At 33.5% G+C, this 17,569-nt stretch overlaps 2 protein-coding genes across 3 annotated transcripts in view; one reads left to right on the plus strand and one right to left on the minus strand.

The window, feature by feature from the left end:
- Positions 1-358: 358 nt before the first annotated feature.
- LOC117115456 (beta-1,3-glucan-binding protein-like) lies at positions 359-12,126 on the plus strand. Of its 2 annotated transcripts, XM_033259272.1 has the most exons (14): positions 359-550; positions 1,292-1,393; positions 2,361-2,480; positions 3,289-3,375; positions 4,148-4,237; positions 5,150-5,229; positions 5,891-5,965; positions 6,434-6,494; positions 6,924-7,106; positions 8,086-8,163; positions 8,567-8,684; positions 8,810-8,881; positions 9,354-9,498; positions 10,358-12,126. In XM_033259272.1, the coding sequence occupies exons 1-14, from the start codon at positions 424-426 to the stop codon at positions 10,574-10,576; spliced, it is 1,557 nt and encodes a 518-aa protein (XP_033115163.1). In that variant the 5' UTR covers positions 359-423; the 3' UTR covers positions 10,577-12,126. The 2 variants fall into 2 exon arrangements, with proteins under 2 accessions (XP_033115163.1, XP_033115164.1); XM_033259273.1 differs by lacking the exon at positions 4,148-4,237.
- Positions 12,127-15,815: 3,689 nt separating this feature from the next.
- LOC117115444 overlaps positions 15,816-17,569 on the minus strand; it is a gene marked incomplete at its 5' end in the record, with an annotated part of 16,417 nt that continues 14,663 nt past the window's right edge. The window contains 1 exon segment of the mRNA XM_033259243.1: positions 15,816-17,216. Within this exon segment, the coding sequence (XP_033115134.1) occupies positions 16,927-17,216 (290 nt within the window).

Genomic DNA, 17,569 nt, shown 5'->3' on the forward strand with positions numbered 1-17,569 from the left:
TGTTAGAATCAGTAAGTTAGACTTCAGTACTACGTCAAAACAAGTGATTTAAATATTAACACTATAAGTTATTATTTAACACTTAAGTTAATATTTAGAAAGCATGGTGGTAACAAGATGATAAATTATTCCATATAAAATGATAATCAATATTTATAAAACGCCAAAGAAGGCTCTGAACAATAACAAGTAGCACCACCTGTTAAGCGCTACCGATATAAATAGTGATGTCAATAAATTATTAATTATTAGGTTAAAACAACATATGTTAATTCAGATTATCAATTGTTCTTGTCTCTCATAACCTTTTGCTTATATAATATTTAGAATAAGTGATAACAATTATTTTTACGTCAATGATATTCGGTTATTAATTAGGTTTCCGGCAACCATCAGTTTAACAGGTGTCCGGACTCGTGAAGTATGAAGGAACAGGTTGCGTTAGCGGGCTTGGCCTTGTGTCTCGTATTATCGTCTGTAGCGGCCTATACCGTCCCCCCAGCCCAATTGTCACTGATTTCACCGAAGGGACTAAGGATTTCAATTCCAGGTTTGCTTTTAAAAATTTTTAGTTTATTATTGTCTAGATTTGATTTATATTTTTTATTTACTAATCCCACACACAAATATGTGTGTCTGTATCGTAAAAGACACATGCAATACTGTATATTTACAAACTACTATGTATACTGTGTAATTGTAATGAATAATATATAATTCTTGTTGTTTTGATCGCTAGCAAAAGGTTATAAGCCCATTAATGCAAGGTGACTCAGGGTCTATTATTTCATAATCAAAAAATTGCAATAAAAATAACAGTAGAAACAAAATTACAAATGATTGTGAGACATACAATATAAAGGTTAAAGGTTATTCATATATACTAATTGTAAGTTATTTAAAAATATCATTACTTGGCTCATTTATATTTGATTTGATTTTATCAATACAATAGGTAAAACATTAGCAGCACTTAATTTTTTATTATTAAAATTTGTGTATACATCTTGTTGGTGTAAAGTACTGTTTGTCGTTAATTTATTGTTTATATCATCTAGACTTACACGGCTCATTTTTATAGGAAAAACATGATAATCATTTACATAAAATATTACAGTACATACATTAAAATGTATAATAAAATCTATAGGCCTATATAAAAGACATTAAAAAGGAATGGACAACAGGATCATTAAAAACATTAAAACAGGTATAATAAATTGGTAAACAGCAAAGAAATATTAAAATTGTGATATTTTTTTTTTAATGAGTCATTCATTATATATTGCAGATGGACCTGGGATTAGCCTATTTGCCGTACACTACAGCATTAACAAGGCCTTACCAGGAGTAGCAGCCGGGGATTGGAACTATGATGTGACAAGTCCAAAAAGTACCGCACTTTTTTAATTTGTAATAATCACAATAATATACTATATAAAGTAAAATTGAAAGCAATAAAACTGAAAAAAAAAACATACAGTATGTTATTATTTGTAATTACTCTTATGTATTTTGTTTTCTTACTTCCCTTCTTCTCTTTCCCCTTTTCTTGTCATCTTTCCTTTTTTTGATTATTACTGATGTCATCATCAGTAATAATGATGACATAATTAATGTCGAAATATTTATATCCCGACACGATGGCGTGCATTTCGATACTTCAAGTATGTATTACAATATCTCAAAAATAGCAAATTAGTTTGTAAAATTAGAGATTGTAAAATGAGAAATAAATGAGAAATAACCTTATTCGAAAGTTGTGAATAAATCAACACTCACACTTTAGGTAAAGCTGGAACGATTATCTAGCTCAGTGGAGGTAACCATTCCGAAGGAGTAAAGGAAATTGGAGCAGTCATGACTGCTGCCTGGTGGGATGATTGATGGTGGTATAAATCAACAGGCAAGAGATGGCTGTGCTTGTGTATCATTATATTTCCGTACACTACAACTGACGTGTTACGCATATGAATGACCAGTCAATTCCAACACATCAAATGAAAACAAAAATATTCTTCTATCCAAACAATTATGTTCTTTAAAGATTAAATTTGATTTTAACTTTGGGTGCAAACGAGTTCAATGTAATCAAGCCGGTCATGGAATATCGGCCTTTGAAAGACGTATGATACTTGAGCCATGCTTGAGCTCACACTGTCACTTGACTTTAAAGTGGCGTAGGCCTACAGGTCTTCCTCAATAAAAAAAAAAACAAACAAAAAAAAACAAAAAAAAAAACAAAAAAAAAAAACGACATTCTATTGTATTTTACTTTTTAATTTGATTTTTTCTTGATCATAACTGTTTTTATTCATGATGAATATCAATAATATCTTAATTGAATTGTCTGTTTTTAGATGGTTATTGGGTTCATGAAAACACGCTAGTGACGGTGAATGATGGTGATGTGGTCAACTACTGGCTATATGTTCTTTACAATGGACTTGGTTATCAGGAACTTGATTTGTCTTGGACAGGTAAACACATTAAAGATGTACGGTACCGCGACAATTAATAGGTAGTTTTCGTCTCACGACGTTAGCCTTAACTACCCAACATGCAATGCGATAGCTCCACCACTTTTTGTAAACAAATCGAAATACGCATACATGCAAACCCGTAACTAACGTACGTCGAGCACGTATAGATCCGAAATTAACGTACTCCGCAACGCAAGATGAATACATTATGACGTAATCCGTTAACGTTAAGGTTAACGTCGCGGCAAAATATTGTTTTAATTTCAACCACATGGTAAAGCTGCATTCACATCGGACCGCTTTTCCGATGCGTGCTGAACACTCAACGTCCCTATTCTTTTACACACTGATAGGTTCGGTAGTTCAGCTTCCGATCCGAAAATTCGGATTCGGTGTGGAAACAGCTTAAACCAGGTCTTGTATGTTCTACATATGTTTTCATATGTTTTTGTTATTTTGGCTGTGTATAATGCAAGTTTAATGTCTGTAATATAATACTAAATATATTTTATCTTTAACCCATTGTTAAAGATAAAACCATTGTATATAACTTGTTAAAGATAACCCATTGTTCAAGCACCTGGATCCAAATTTCGACTGTGTCGAAAATATTCCTTGATTCTTTGATCCTGTATAAATATGTTTTATTAAATAAATGATAATTGACATCATTATTATCATTGTTGTTAACTTGGAGAATTCGATTATTGATTTCGAGTCATGTGCATTGTTTTATTATCAAATGCAGGTCACACTGCGTATATATTAGTGTCTTATAAAAATAATAAACTGAATAACATTCTAGCCTCTGAATCGAAGCCAACTAATGCTCCACCGAAAGTGCCTACGACCATACCAGGTGACGGCGGAGATGCTGGCACAGATGCACCAGGTGGGTTCTAGTTTGTGGTAGGCATTGTCAAAATTCGACTGCTCATTACAAAACTGTACTGGGTCAGAACATAGTGTCGTTTTATAGGCTATAATGAATGATTCTCAGAGAAGATAGTCTCAATCTATATAGGCCTAATACGATATAAAAAAATGATGACATAATTAATGATGATGACATCCTGATGATGACATAATTAATGTCGAAATATTGAATCCCGACACGATGGCGTGCATTTCGATACTTGGAGTATGTATTATACTACCGTATCTTATATGGTAAAGCTGCATTCACATCGGACCGCTTTTCCGATGCGCACGCTGAACACTCAACGTCCCTATTCTTTGACACACTGATTGGTTCGGTAGGCTCTACGATCCGAAAATTCGGATTCGGTGTGGACGCAGCTTAAACTAGGTCTTGTATGTTCTACATATGTTTTCATATGTTTTTGTTATTTTGGCTGTGTATAATGCAAGTTTAATGTCTGTAATATAATACTAAATATATTTTATCTTTATACATATTTAACCCATTGTTCAAGCACCTGGATCCAAATTTCGACTGTGTCGAAAATATTCCTTGATTCTTTGATCCTGTAGAAATATGTTTTATTAAATAAATGATAATTGACATAATTATTATCATTGTTGTTAACTTGGAGAATTCGATTCTTGATTCCAAGTCATGTGCATTATTTTGTTATCAAATGGAGGTCACACTGCGTATATATTGGTGTCTTATAAAAATAATAAACTGAATAACATTCTAGGTTCTGGATCGACGCCAACTAATGCTCCACCGAAAGTGCCTACAACCAAACCAGGTGACGGCGGAGATGCTGGCACGTCAGATGCACCAGGTGGGTTCTAGTTTGTGGTAGACATTGTCAAAATTCGACTGCTCATTACAAAACTGTACTGGGTCAGAACATAGTGTCGTTTTATAGGCTATAATGAATGATTCTCAGTGAAGATAGTCTCAATCTATATAGGAATAATACGATAATAAAAAAAAAATGATGACATAATTAATGATGATGACATCCTGATGATGACATAATTAATGTCGAAATATTGAATCCCGACACGATGGCATGCATTTCGATAATTGGAGTATGTATTATACTACCGTATCTTATATGGTAAAGCTGCATTCACATCGGACCGCTTTTCCGATGCGCACGCTGAACACTCAACGTCCCTATTCTTTGACACACTGATTGGTTCGGTAGGCTTTACGATCCGAAAATTCGGATTCGGTGTGGACGCAGCTTAAACCAGGTCTTGTATCACCAGGTGGGTTCTAGTTTGTGGTAGGCATTGTCAAAATTCGACTGCTCATTACAAAACTGTACTGGGTCAGAACATAGTGTCGTTTTATAGGCTATAATGAATGATTCTCAGAGAAGATAGTCTCATTCTATATAATACGATAATCAAAAATTGACTTACGTTTTCCTGGGCTAATGCAACCACAAATTATAACATAGTAAGACATAATGAGCTTATACTATGCCTAAGGTAAAAAACTGATATAAATTGTTGTTTCTAAACAAAGATTTTTATTTTAAGGAATAGGCTACAATGAATGATTCTCAGAGAAGATAGTCTCAATCTATATAATATGATAATCAAAAATTGACTTACGTTTTCCTGGGCTAATGTAACCATAAATTATAACACCATAGTAAAACATACTGAGCTTATACTAGGCCTAAGTAATAAAACTGATATAAATTGTTGTTTCTAAACATAAATATTTTTATTTCAAGGAACATTGATATTTGATGAACAATTCGACACGTTTGATCTCGATAGATGGGAACACGAAATTACAGCAGGAGGAGGAGGGGTAAATGTTACATTTCTCCATCCTTAGGCCTACACAAGCTATAGGCAGATAGAATCATTTCCCTCTGTAAACTGTTCTATAGGCAAAACGTCCATCCTGAGGCCTACACAAGCTATAGGCAGATAGAATCATTTCCCTCTGTAAACTGTTCTATAGGCATAACGTGCAGTCAGACACTGACGATTATACTTTTGTAATTGTTCTTAGTAGTACCATCAATTATTATAAAATATCAATTTATGACTTTGTATCCATGAACCAAATAAAATAAAAATCGAGAATATTATACCACTGCTGCCCCTACTTTAGTGTTATTAGTAGGGTTATTAGGGATTTTCAAAAAATATTTGAGCTTTTATGAATTATTATGAAATATACTATTAGCTTCTATGAAGTAGAACAAAATAAAGAAATATGAAAGTCAGTGGAGGTAGGTGGGTCCCAGAGGAAAAACTACCGTATTAAGTGTACCGTCAACTTTCAACGTATGATCTGAAGTAGGTTAGAGTATTTTTATAATTTTATGTATTTTATATAATAACTAAATTTGATCTTTACTCGTCAGTGATTCCGAAGTTTGAGTGATTAGATTACTGTGGGATAAAGATGTCATGCTGTAGTGGATTCATGTCTTTTAATTAATTACACAATTGCTTTTTAGAACTGGGAATTCCAGTATTATACAAATAACCGTTCAAACAGCTACGTACGAGACGGTAAACTGTACATTAAACCCGTAAGTAAGCTTACTATTATTAGAAAAATTTATTTCTAGGCTTCTGTATTTCTGGGTTTTTTTCTAGATATAATGAAATACCTTAAATATATTTGTGTAAAATAAGTTCCTATGCTACAATATGATGTTGCTATGTATTATGTCTCACAATCATAGTTATTTTACCGATGACAGTTATTTCCTGTATTTCAATGTTTCAAATGATAATAAACGTCTAATATATTAAGTTTAAACACAATCATTGTCCTTAGTCAAAGTAATTTTAATATTTTCTCTTTCTAACCAGTAAGTTGGAGTGCTAATGCACTAGCTATCTGCAAAATAATTAAATACACCCCCACCTTCCTTCACCAATTTAAAGACTCCTGGATACGTTGCTGATATTCGCTATAACCATGGCGATATCATTAGCTAAAAAGGCTAGACGGTACTGATATATTATGGTATTCATCTTGTTTACTTTTTCAGACTTTGACTGAAGACAAATACGGCGATGGATTCTTAAACAGTGGTGTTCTGAACATATGGGGTTGGTGTTTAAGACATCTTACACATGAAATAACTAAAATTCAATCATTCATACATAAGTTTTATTGTTAGGCCTATGTCTAAAGCGTTGGCAAGTGTCTATTTCTTCGTATAACACAATATTTCATTTGTTAAATCACATCTGAAATACACATGATATAGGCTACGGTTTTCTTTTAGCAGATCTACACATTTTCTATGTCCATATTTCAATACATGGATGTATTTCATCGCTATACAGTATAGGCCTATTAGTAAAAATATACAAAACAGTGAAAAACGCTCTCATCTTCATTGGACAGTGCTATAAATGTTGGTATGTATGTGTAAATGCTATATTCTATCAATATCATCAGAATTTTCTCCAAGTATTGCAGTGATATTTAGATAATACCATCATCATTATTATAATGATGTTGATTTGTTATAGGCGCATCACCGGCTGATCTTTGTACCGGTAACTATTACTACGGCTGTGAGAGATCGGGAAGTGCTAGCAACTACATCAACCCTATCCAATCCGCCAGACTTAGGACTGTCAAATCCTTTGCATTTACTCACGGTAGATTGGAAGTCGAAGCTAAGATGCCGACTGGAGACTGGCTCTGGCCAGGTACGATTCATATTACCTACATCAATAAATCAAATAGATATTAATACAGTGCTCAATTAGGCCTATATACAAACATGATGATATAAATCGTATCAAACACAGTTCAACAATGAAAATTCCTTATTAGTTGTATGAAAAATAGGTCTCTGGTGGGAATCGAACCAGGGGCTGCGCCCGACAGCAGGTCAAAGGTCCCCAACGGGGGAGGGCTGAGGTCCCCGACAAGAAAAATATGGGCGTGGTCGGGTGTCCCTCAAAATCCATTGAAAGTGGTGGCGAAGGCCCCCCACCCCAAAAAAATGACAATTCAGGGGTTTCAAAGGCTTATTTAATCGATTTTAGAGTCTATTGACATGTAGAAAATACATATAATTTTTTATCTCCTCGACTGAAGGGAGGGGGGTGGGTGCGTAAGGCTCTCCCGACAGTATCCCCCTGGCCCCGTAGCGCCTCCAATGAATCGAACCCGCAATCTTTCGCTATCTCGGCTAAAGCTCGGTTTTCATGAATCGCTCACCTTATCGGCGACATTCGCCGACAGTTATCGGGAATGCTGAACCTGTTTGAAATTTGCCGATTGCGTTGCAGACGAATCAGGGTGCATTCGTCTGCAACAAAATCGGCATATTAGAACCAGGTTCAATCTTCCCGGTAATCATCGGCGACTGTCACCGATAGGGTGAGCGATTCTATTGAAACCAAGCTTTAGCAGCAACAACTTTATTTGGCCTATTATAAAACTGGTCGGTCTCCAATCGGAAGAACACAACTCTTCGGGAGAAAATTAATAGAATATTTGACTCTGGGCTCACTTATGTTATCGTCCGGAAATCGGCCTTCCCGTCGGGGACATCGGACTAGTACCATTTCCCCTCGTCGGAAAAATCCTGGTACCACGACTGTTGTCAATATTAATTTATCGGATTTATCGCTGACGGGGATCTAGCTTTTAGTTTATTTGTAAATGAATATCTTGCAGCAATCTGGTTGCTCCCGAAACACAACAATTATGGTGGATGGCCAGCGTCTGGTGAGATTGACCTTGTCGAATCCAGGGGTAAGGTTATGTTTTAAGTTGTTTTTTTTCAGCTGCTCCAAGCTATATCATAAAATTATGGAATTGCTATCGGTAACATTTAGAACTGTGTCGTGTTTGCTTTTCAGTTATTAAACAGTACAATAGGCCTATATATATCTAAAATATATTAATACATATATAACTTTAGAAAAAATAGTGCAGGACTCTGCTTTCGGTTAAAAATACTTTTTATAGAAAATAAAATAAATATCATTATTATTATTAGGCCTATATATTTTATTATTAATGCTATTTCAAGATATTATAGGTGATCATTCGTATTATCATTATAAACACCTCCGATAGCTATTTCAGTTGTATTCGGGGTTTTCAGTAACGAGATAAACATATACAGAACTTATTTAGTCTTTTTTTTTTATAGGCAATCTCAATCTAAAAGACTCAAATGGTGACGATGTTGGAGTCCAGCAGATGGGATCCACAATGCACTGGGGTCCATTCTGGCCAATGAATGGTTATCCTAAGACTCATGCTACAAAGTAAGTCGTTTGTCTAGAAAATCGACTATTTTATCGCTATGTAGACAGAAACCGGGTGCCAAAGGCAAAACAGTATATTATCCGACAATATTTTAAATGAAATAAACCATGAACTTCGTTTTTAGGACGTTATCGAGTGGCACATTTGGAAGTTCTTTCCACAAGTATGCAATGGAGTGGACGGCGGACAACTTAAAGTAAGACAGTATAAAATTCTTCATCAATCTCATAGGCCTATTTTAAATCTGCTCAAGCAGTATATTTCATTATATTAGTAGTACTGTACAGCAATAGCATTGTGTTTGTAATTAATAGTTTCCTGCATTTATTCTTGTTTTTGTTTAATTACAAAAACTTGATTGGTTGTGTAATTAATGCTTTTGTGTACAGTTCTTTCAATATTTATAAGGTGGAGTGAGTGCAGTATCTGTTTGGGCTTGTGCCTATTCTCACTCCAGGCTAAATTATTCTTGATTGCCAAATAAATATTATCATTATTATTTATTATCAATTTTTTAAATTGTTATTTGTATAATAATAATAATAATAATAATAATAATAATAATAATAATAATAATAATAATAATAATAATAATAACAATAATAATATAGATTAACACATCATAGACGAAAACTTACTCTATGAAATTAACTGATTTTTCATTCCAGGTTTTTTATTGACGATGAATTAATTCTTACTGTTGATCCAGGCAGCGAAGGTTTCTGGGGACTGGGTAACTTTGCCAAAGATGCACCAGGCATTGATAACCCATGGCAGTATAGCAGCAGCAAGTTGGTACCATTCGACCAACCGGTAGCCTAACCTTGTTTATTTGAACCAATAACAAAATTGATCATATTTATAGTAATATTGATACTAATATCAGGCAATGATGATTATGATGATGAAAATTCTAGGGCTTTAAATATAAGATAAATCCTTGAATAATGATGATGATAATGATAAAGCTGATGATGATGATGATGCTGATGATGATGATGATGATGAAGATGATGAACATGACATAGACATACCTGTAATTCATTGCCACTTTACACTAATAATAACGATAATCGCTATAGTAGAAGTAATAATAATAATAATAAGAATAATAATAATAATAATAATAATAATAATAATAATAATAATAATAATAATAATAACAGTAATATTTGAAACTTTTATTGAGAAATCCTCCATTGTAAATGAAAATGCAGTTCAATCCATAAGTAAATACAAGAAAAAAAATCTTCAAAACTTTCTTGTAATGATCCAAGTAAAGTAAATTAAGTAAAGTAATCCTGAATGAAATATACTGTTAAGATGCAAGTTGGTAACAGAATAATGGTGGATTTACAAAGCAGTCACTTGAGCAACTTAAAAAAAGAAAACAAATGCACACTTGAGCACGCTACATGCAAATGAATATGTAAAGTCAAATACTGAATAAATGAATAACAAATTAGATTGTAGGACACATAGTAATGAAGAAAATAAAGAAATAAAACATAGCATAAAAACTACAATAATGATAATTACAGTAACCAAAACAACAATGACGATGATGAATGCAATGAGAATGATGATGATATGATGAACCAATTTGGAAATATATTCTTTTATAGAGAACAATTTACCCAATAATAATCATTCGAATTGTAATCTTGTATAGTTTTACCTCATTATGAACGTTGCTGTGGGAGGCACTGCTTATTTCAGCGATTCGTTTACAAATTCTCCGTATCCAAAACCATGGCTTAACAACTCACCAACTGCAGCAAAGGACTTCTGGCTGGGCAAGAACAACTGGTACCCTACCTGGAACCCCGACACCAACAATGGTGAGGATGCTGCCATGCAGGTGAATTATGTGAAGGTCTGGAAGCTATAATCAACATTTACGCCCCCAAAGTGCTGGAGAACAGTAGTGGTTCATTCTGCTGCTTGGAGTCTTTGTTTTTCTTTGGTATTTTCAGGATGTCTTTCTCTGTTTACATTTTTGTTTTTTCAAAACTTCAGTTTTTAAGCGCATAGCGACTGTTTCTCTGTAATTTCATTACCAAAATCACTATTTGTTCTCGTTCGAATTTGAATTATTTGAAAAAATAATCATTAAATTTATGATTGTTTTATGTGTCCTTTCTGTGTTTTATTCTCATATAATTGGCAGTGGACAGATGGTAAAACAGCATAAGTGAATTCAATCAATCGATCACTCCTGTACTTAATCGTTTACCTACCTTCTGATAATTCACTTACCCAATCACTCACTTATAATCAGTCGTTTACTCATCACTAACTTAATCACCCACTATTCACTCAATCACTAAATCAATGTCTGGTTCTACATGTCGATAATATTTCGGGTAGCGAAAAACATAATTCCTATAACCTCTCGAAATAGCATTGCAGTACCCGCTGCTATAAAGCGAATGCACGACGGTCTAGTGGTTATGGCTCTGGTTTGATTCCCACCCGAGTCACTTGCGAACTTGTTTTTCGTAATTTGGGAACGTACTGAATAATCAGCATGATAATACGTCATTCTATTAAGGTTTTTGATGCAAGAAGAAAAAAAAAAAAAAGCAGCTCCGGAATAGAAATGAATCTTTCTGCTTAGCCGCCCCTTGAATAATGTTGCTAAGCTTGTGGGACGTTCGTGTGCGCTTATTAGATGTGCGCGTATTCCTAGCCCTGTTCTGGTTGGTCAGTAGTGAATTTTGATTGACACTCCTGATAAGGCACATTACAACTTCCAGGATACAACAAAGACAATAAATAGCAGAAGATAGAGCAGCTTCCCAATATAGTGGAACATCAGTTCCAAAGGCATTGTTGGTACACGGAGAGCAATTGTACCCTCTCTGCGCAGCGGCGCTATATGGAAATAATAAACAGCAAACAGCAATAAAGGTGCCGCTCTGGTTAGTAAAATGTTCAAATTCTACCCCATCAATTTCAATACAAAATCCGCGGAGCAGCTCATTCTTCTGCTATTTAAGTTCTTTGGATACAATTACACCTGTAATCATAGACCACTTCAGTCACAAGTTTTTAATAACTACAGTTTGTTTATTTGCTCTCATCTGGGACCTCAAATAGCGACTAAAATATTGTGACATGAAACTATTGTAGAATCAAGTCTCTACAAGTTTGTAAAGTAAAACAAGTAATTAATCTGTGTAATAATAATGATGATATTGCGTTTAGATAAAATCAATCAATTTAGTGTATCAGTTTCTAACATTTATTGAAAGAACCCTATGACATGAAACTATTGTAGAAGTCTCAATATGCTTGTTAAGTCAAAAAAGTAATTAATCTCCATAATAATGATGATAATGCACTTGTATAAAGTCAATAAATTTAGTGTATCAGTTTCTAACATTTATAGAAAGAAGAAAAATAAAAAAATGCATAATGAAATGCAAGGCACTTCTACATATAGCACTCATACAGTATTTTATGTGTTTACATAAGTACCCAACCAATCAGGTCTATGGGATATCATGAAAAATAACATACCACATTGCACAAAAACTATAACCATTAAAGGCAATTACACAAGCAGTTCAAAAGAACTGTGATCAAGGTGTTTCTGCCAAGCAGGTAAAAAATGACAATAAACCTAACCGACAATAACTAAAATGGGTGAACCGAAACTGGACCACTTCAGCAAAAAAACTTTCAAATAGATAACAATATAAATCAGGCTGAATGGGAGTGAATGATGCGCTTACACACTGTGCCAGTTTGTCAATCTATAGATCCAAAGACCAGGGTTAATAATACCAACATAGCCAGCGTTCTCATGGGTTTTTCTATGAGTCACAAAGAAAATACAACATTTGCCACATTAAAGATGTATTTTCTGATGTTAAATACCAAAAAATCATAAAAATATTTTTTGAAATTAACTTGCCCATTTTAAAGTAACATAAAAGTTATCAACTTGAACATAGACATTAGTGTATTTAAAAAATGTCTACCCATCAGTATACAGCAAAAAATGATAGAAACACTTCCAGTTTTTATTTTAATTTTTTGGTTTAAAAATCAGGGTGCACATTTTTTGAATTCAATAATTTTTATGCACAAGTTAATAATTTGTATGCTATTGCAATATGAGGAAGTTTATTTCAAAATTATTTTTTATGATTTTTTGACATTAGCAAGGGGCAATACATCTTTAATGCTCATAACACATCCGCTCTAAATGATGATAATGTGTTTCTGGTACTGGTATAGGCATTTATGCATCTCTTCCTTGAGGTTATAAAGCATAATTCTTTTCCGTGGTCATTGGGTCCACATGCTTCAAGTGTTGCTGATGGTAATCAGTGCAGTAGCAAGCAACACCACCAGGTACCCATTTATACTCCTGGGTGGGGGGAAGCAATGCAGATAAAGTGCCTTGCTCAAGCGAAATGCACAGCGAGAGATTGAAACCCCGACCTCGAGGTTGGGAAACCAAACAATTCCCGCTGCGCCAAACTGCTTCCATGTTAAGCAACATGCCATTCACAACATTATTAATTTCATATCCTTTACATAGATTTGCCAAAGTGTTTGGATTCCTATTTTAACACATGCTCTTCAAACAATTATGTTGGTTGCAATATACTCCATAACAACGTACAAAGTTACACATTGTCAATACAACAGACAATGGAATGTGGCTCTATCTGATAAATATAAAACTATATCTTCTATAAAAGATAGGTTTGTTTCAATACCAGTGAAATGTATTTTATCATGTATCAACAACTACAGACAAATTTTATACATTTGTGTATTATGATATACGATTTAGTACATTAATTTTCCAGATCTCAGAAAACTACTTTAAAACTATATACAACAAAATCCAATTTAAAATGGCACTGATTATTCCACTGAAGTAATTGTTTTTCTATTCATTTCAATGTTCAAGGCACTGATATAGAAAACATAATATAAAATAGCCTGGCCACAGGCAGTAATAGGCTCAAAACGGACGGATAAGTACATTGGTAGTCAATGCAGACTAAATATATCAACCCCTCACCCTCCATCAGATTGCACGAAATACAGTAGTTAACCTCAGTATACACTGGCAGTAACCAGGATAGAGAGCATCCCAAACACTATCTGCTGTGATAACTGGACCTCTGGAATGCATTTTGCCTATGGTTTGCCAGGGTGAGTGACATCCTTTCTCATTTCATTTTTGAGATGTTCCAATCATAAAATACCATTCAGAACATACATTCTGAAAGCCCCTCCCCCAATATCTACATCTTAAACAATTTACAAAATAGGAAACATTTGTTGGTCCGTTTTCATATAAAATAAAAATAAAACACTTTATTTATAAGAAATTCTGTTTGTGGTACAGATCACCAATGAGGCTGTTAACATAAAAAGCTATGATCTGCTTAAACCAAGACTCTGATAGCTACCATAATACTTTATAATATCACGCAAACAACAGAGTGAAGTATCAGTTTACATGTGACTATAATTGTTAAATATTACCAATTTTTAACTATGAAACAAAGAAAAATGAAAGGTCCACTGACTAATCTCAGATAAGATAGTACAATACATACTCAAAGTATCGAAATGCACGCCATCGCCATATATTTGAATCCTGACACGATGGTGTGCATTTCGATACTTGGAGTATGTATTATACTATCTTAACCAAGAAAATTATTCATACTTTTACGGGAATGGAAAATAATTAAATAAATCATTTGAAAAGTTTTACCAGTAAATCAATTTTTGATAGTCAGATATCAATTATCATAACTTTTTTGAGCAAATTAACTAATTTAGCATTCAGCATTGACCTAAAAGCAATTTGGATTATTTCTTATCAAATATACTGCAATTTTTATTTGTTGGTGTTTGCGTGTATTGTCAGAGGTATATCAGTTAACTTATCTTACCAAAAGAATGCCTCTATTTCTCTTATTTGTTAAAATAATAAAAATAAAATGCAATGTTGCAATGACATAAAAAACAGATTACAAGATATAACATATAACCACAACATATCTTTGATATGTTTTACATAGAGAGAATGATAAATAGATAAATATACATTACAAAAAGCTATGGAAATTTTTGTTACAAAAATTATATAACAAGGTGAAACTTGAATGTAGTTTTACTGGAATGTAAAAAAAGTATCATAATTAAAGTGCAAAAATTGTGATTCATTCAATCTAGTGAATAATCCTGTGACAGTTAAACCCATTGCATGTGCACAACGTTCTATCAAAACATGGTTGCGTTACATGGCAATGGATATGGCAACTACTAGTTGTCGGCAGTGGTGGGCTAATGGAGAGGTGTTTGTTGGTTTGTGAAGTGGGGCAGGGTTTTTATTATGCTGGTAATTGTAATTAAAATTATTGTAGTTATTATTATTGTTGTTATAATAATAATAATAATAATAATAATAATAATAATAATAATAATAATAATAATAGTAATAGTAATAATAAAAATAACAATAATAATATAAGTAATGAACATATTTTAATTGTTAATTAGTTTTGTATTTTCACACTTATATATATTTATATATTTTTATAATGTATTTATACTGCTAGTCCATGTTTCCCCCATTGCTTGGAGAGCCACTCAGACAGTAATTTATTTTACTTTTTGGTAATCCTGCCGGCTCTTGGGGGAAACATGGATTACCTATTCGAATTTTCTGAATATTTTACTGTATTGTTATGATAAAAAAAAAAAAAAGGCGAAATAAATGAAATGAATGAAATGAAGTCAATTTAAGTGCAATTGACAATTAGTTGAGGTCAGCTGTTGTCAGTGTATCTTATCCTAGATGCAAATGCTGTGTAAAAGTTGATGATAATTCTTTTTACACAAAACTTTGTGAACTGGTAAAACAAATTATATCTTATGAAATTGATGCGTCAAAATAAAATTTTGTCATCCCCAAAAAGGCTTGCCCACCCCCCACACTAGTCGTACCGACCCCTCTCCCACCCCCGCGGCAATGGAAATGTTCAAAGCAAAAAAATTGCACTCAAGTAGTAGTTAAAAGTCACCTCTTATCATCCTATTTTGTGAGCTAGGCCCTCACTTTATCATTGATCTCTCCCCCCACCCAACTTCACCTTCACACCCCACCCATCAGGCCATTTCAAGACTCATAGAAGATACAGTATGCCACTGATTATATTTATTTCCTCAAAATTAGAGGAATGTTCTTAACTCCAACATCAAAAGTACCAATAGAAAGAATGCATGTAGTCTACCTACATAAGTATCTATAAAAATCAGCACCTACATAAACATTTCTATAAAATCTTACCCCAGTATTCTTAAAACAAACTTTAGTCATATTTCGAACTAAAACTTCAAATTTACGTCATTTCGTATTCTTAAAATGAACTTTGACTAAATCACACAAACCTCGACCAAAATAAAACTTCCGCAGGCTGATATTTTTAGTCGGTATTGATTCAGACTAAATAGTCAACTTGAAATATTTAACTCACTAAAAACATGCTTTTTGTAACTCACGATAGAGTGAAAAGAATAAAAACGATTGTATAAGTAGGCCAGATGTATCTTCAATGTGTTCAAGAAAAGGGGCATTAAGTTTAGCTTCCAAAAGGCAAAATTAACATGTGTTTTGCTAGCCACATGCGATAGTTTCTGGTTTGCACAAAACCTTCTCGCATTGCGGTCATGTAGCTTCATCACACCAACAACAAAAATGGCGCCACCCTCACTTGGTCTCAACCATAATTTTCGGACTGTTCAAATTGTTATATTTTAATGACTAAAATAGTTATTATTATAGAAAATCAATTAAGTGAATGATGATCTATTATGAAGAAATATGTTTTTGAAGCACAGACGGCAGCTTAATATTCATCCGTGTTACCAGACCTCTAAAATTTCGTCTGCTATTAAAATGAATTCTTTCTATTGGTTAGTTTGACAGTCGTTGCTTGCCAGCTGTCTTCTGCTTAACTACAACTCAGACTTGACTTACTCGTAGATAAACTTTGAATACGTTGTTTATGAATACAAATTGAATTTAAGTTGCAACTTGAGGACTACATGAAGTTCTAGTTCGAAGTTTGTATTTAGAATACGGGCATTAGTCTTTTAACTCCTTGATAGCTTATGTTTGCATTAGTTATGCATTGTTGCATCATGTCATTCAACTTCACAAATTTTGTACTTGCCTAAAAGTAGTCTTCCTCGACCTCATAAGATTGCACATACTAAACAATTCCTAACAGTTGACCTCTGCAGTTGCTGTAATGAGTTCCTGCCTTGTCTCTGCAGACTGAGGGTGCTGTTTCCTGCAGACCTTCCCTCTCTAAGCCTTAACACTGAATCGTGAGATAGCGTTTTGTCACTTGATGTGGGACCATTGACATGTAGGATGCCTTTGGACAACTGTGGATGGCAGTGAGTGCGTATACGGCTGATGACATCCTGGTACTTGACCTCAAGATCGGACTGTACACCTGACCCACCATGCCCACCAACACCTGTAATAATATTAAATTAAAGTGCAAAATCAAACTTTATTAAATTAATATTACCATATCATATCCACATAAGTTTGAACATATGATTACTATAATTTCATTTGAATTATCAATATATATGTATTGTGTATAACAATACATACAACAAAAATACATACAAAATACATATAACAAAAACAAGCTTAAAATCTCGGCAAATTGGTTAGTTGAATTAAAAACAATAATTGATGCTATTCCGGTTTCATGGAAAGAAAAAATACGTAAAAATCCAGGAAAACTAAATTGTATATGTAAAACAAATAAACAAAATATACAGGTGCTTAAAACAAAAGATTTTTATCATCAACTAATAT

This window comes from Anneissia japonica, unplaced genomic scaffold (assembly GCF_011630105.1).
Source record: "Anneissia japonica isolate Jap-2015-1 unplaced genomic scaffold, ASM1163010v1 scaffold287704_len1198815_cov201, whole genome shotgun sequence".
Lineage (NCBI taxonomy): Eukaryota > Metazoa > Echinodermata > Crinoidea > Comatulida > Comatulidae > Anneissia > Anneissia japonica.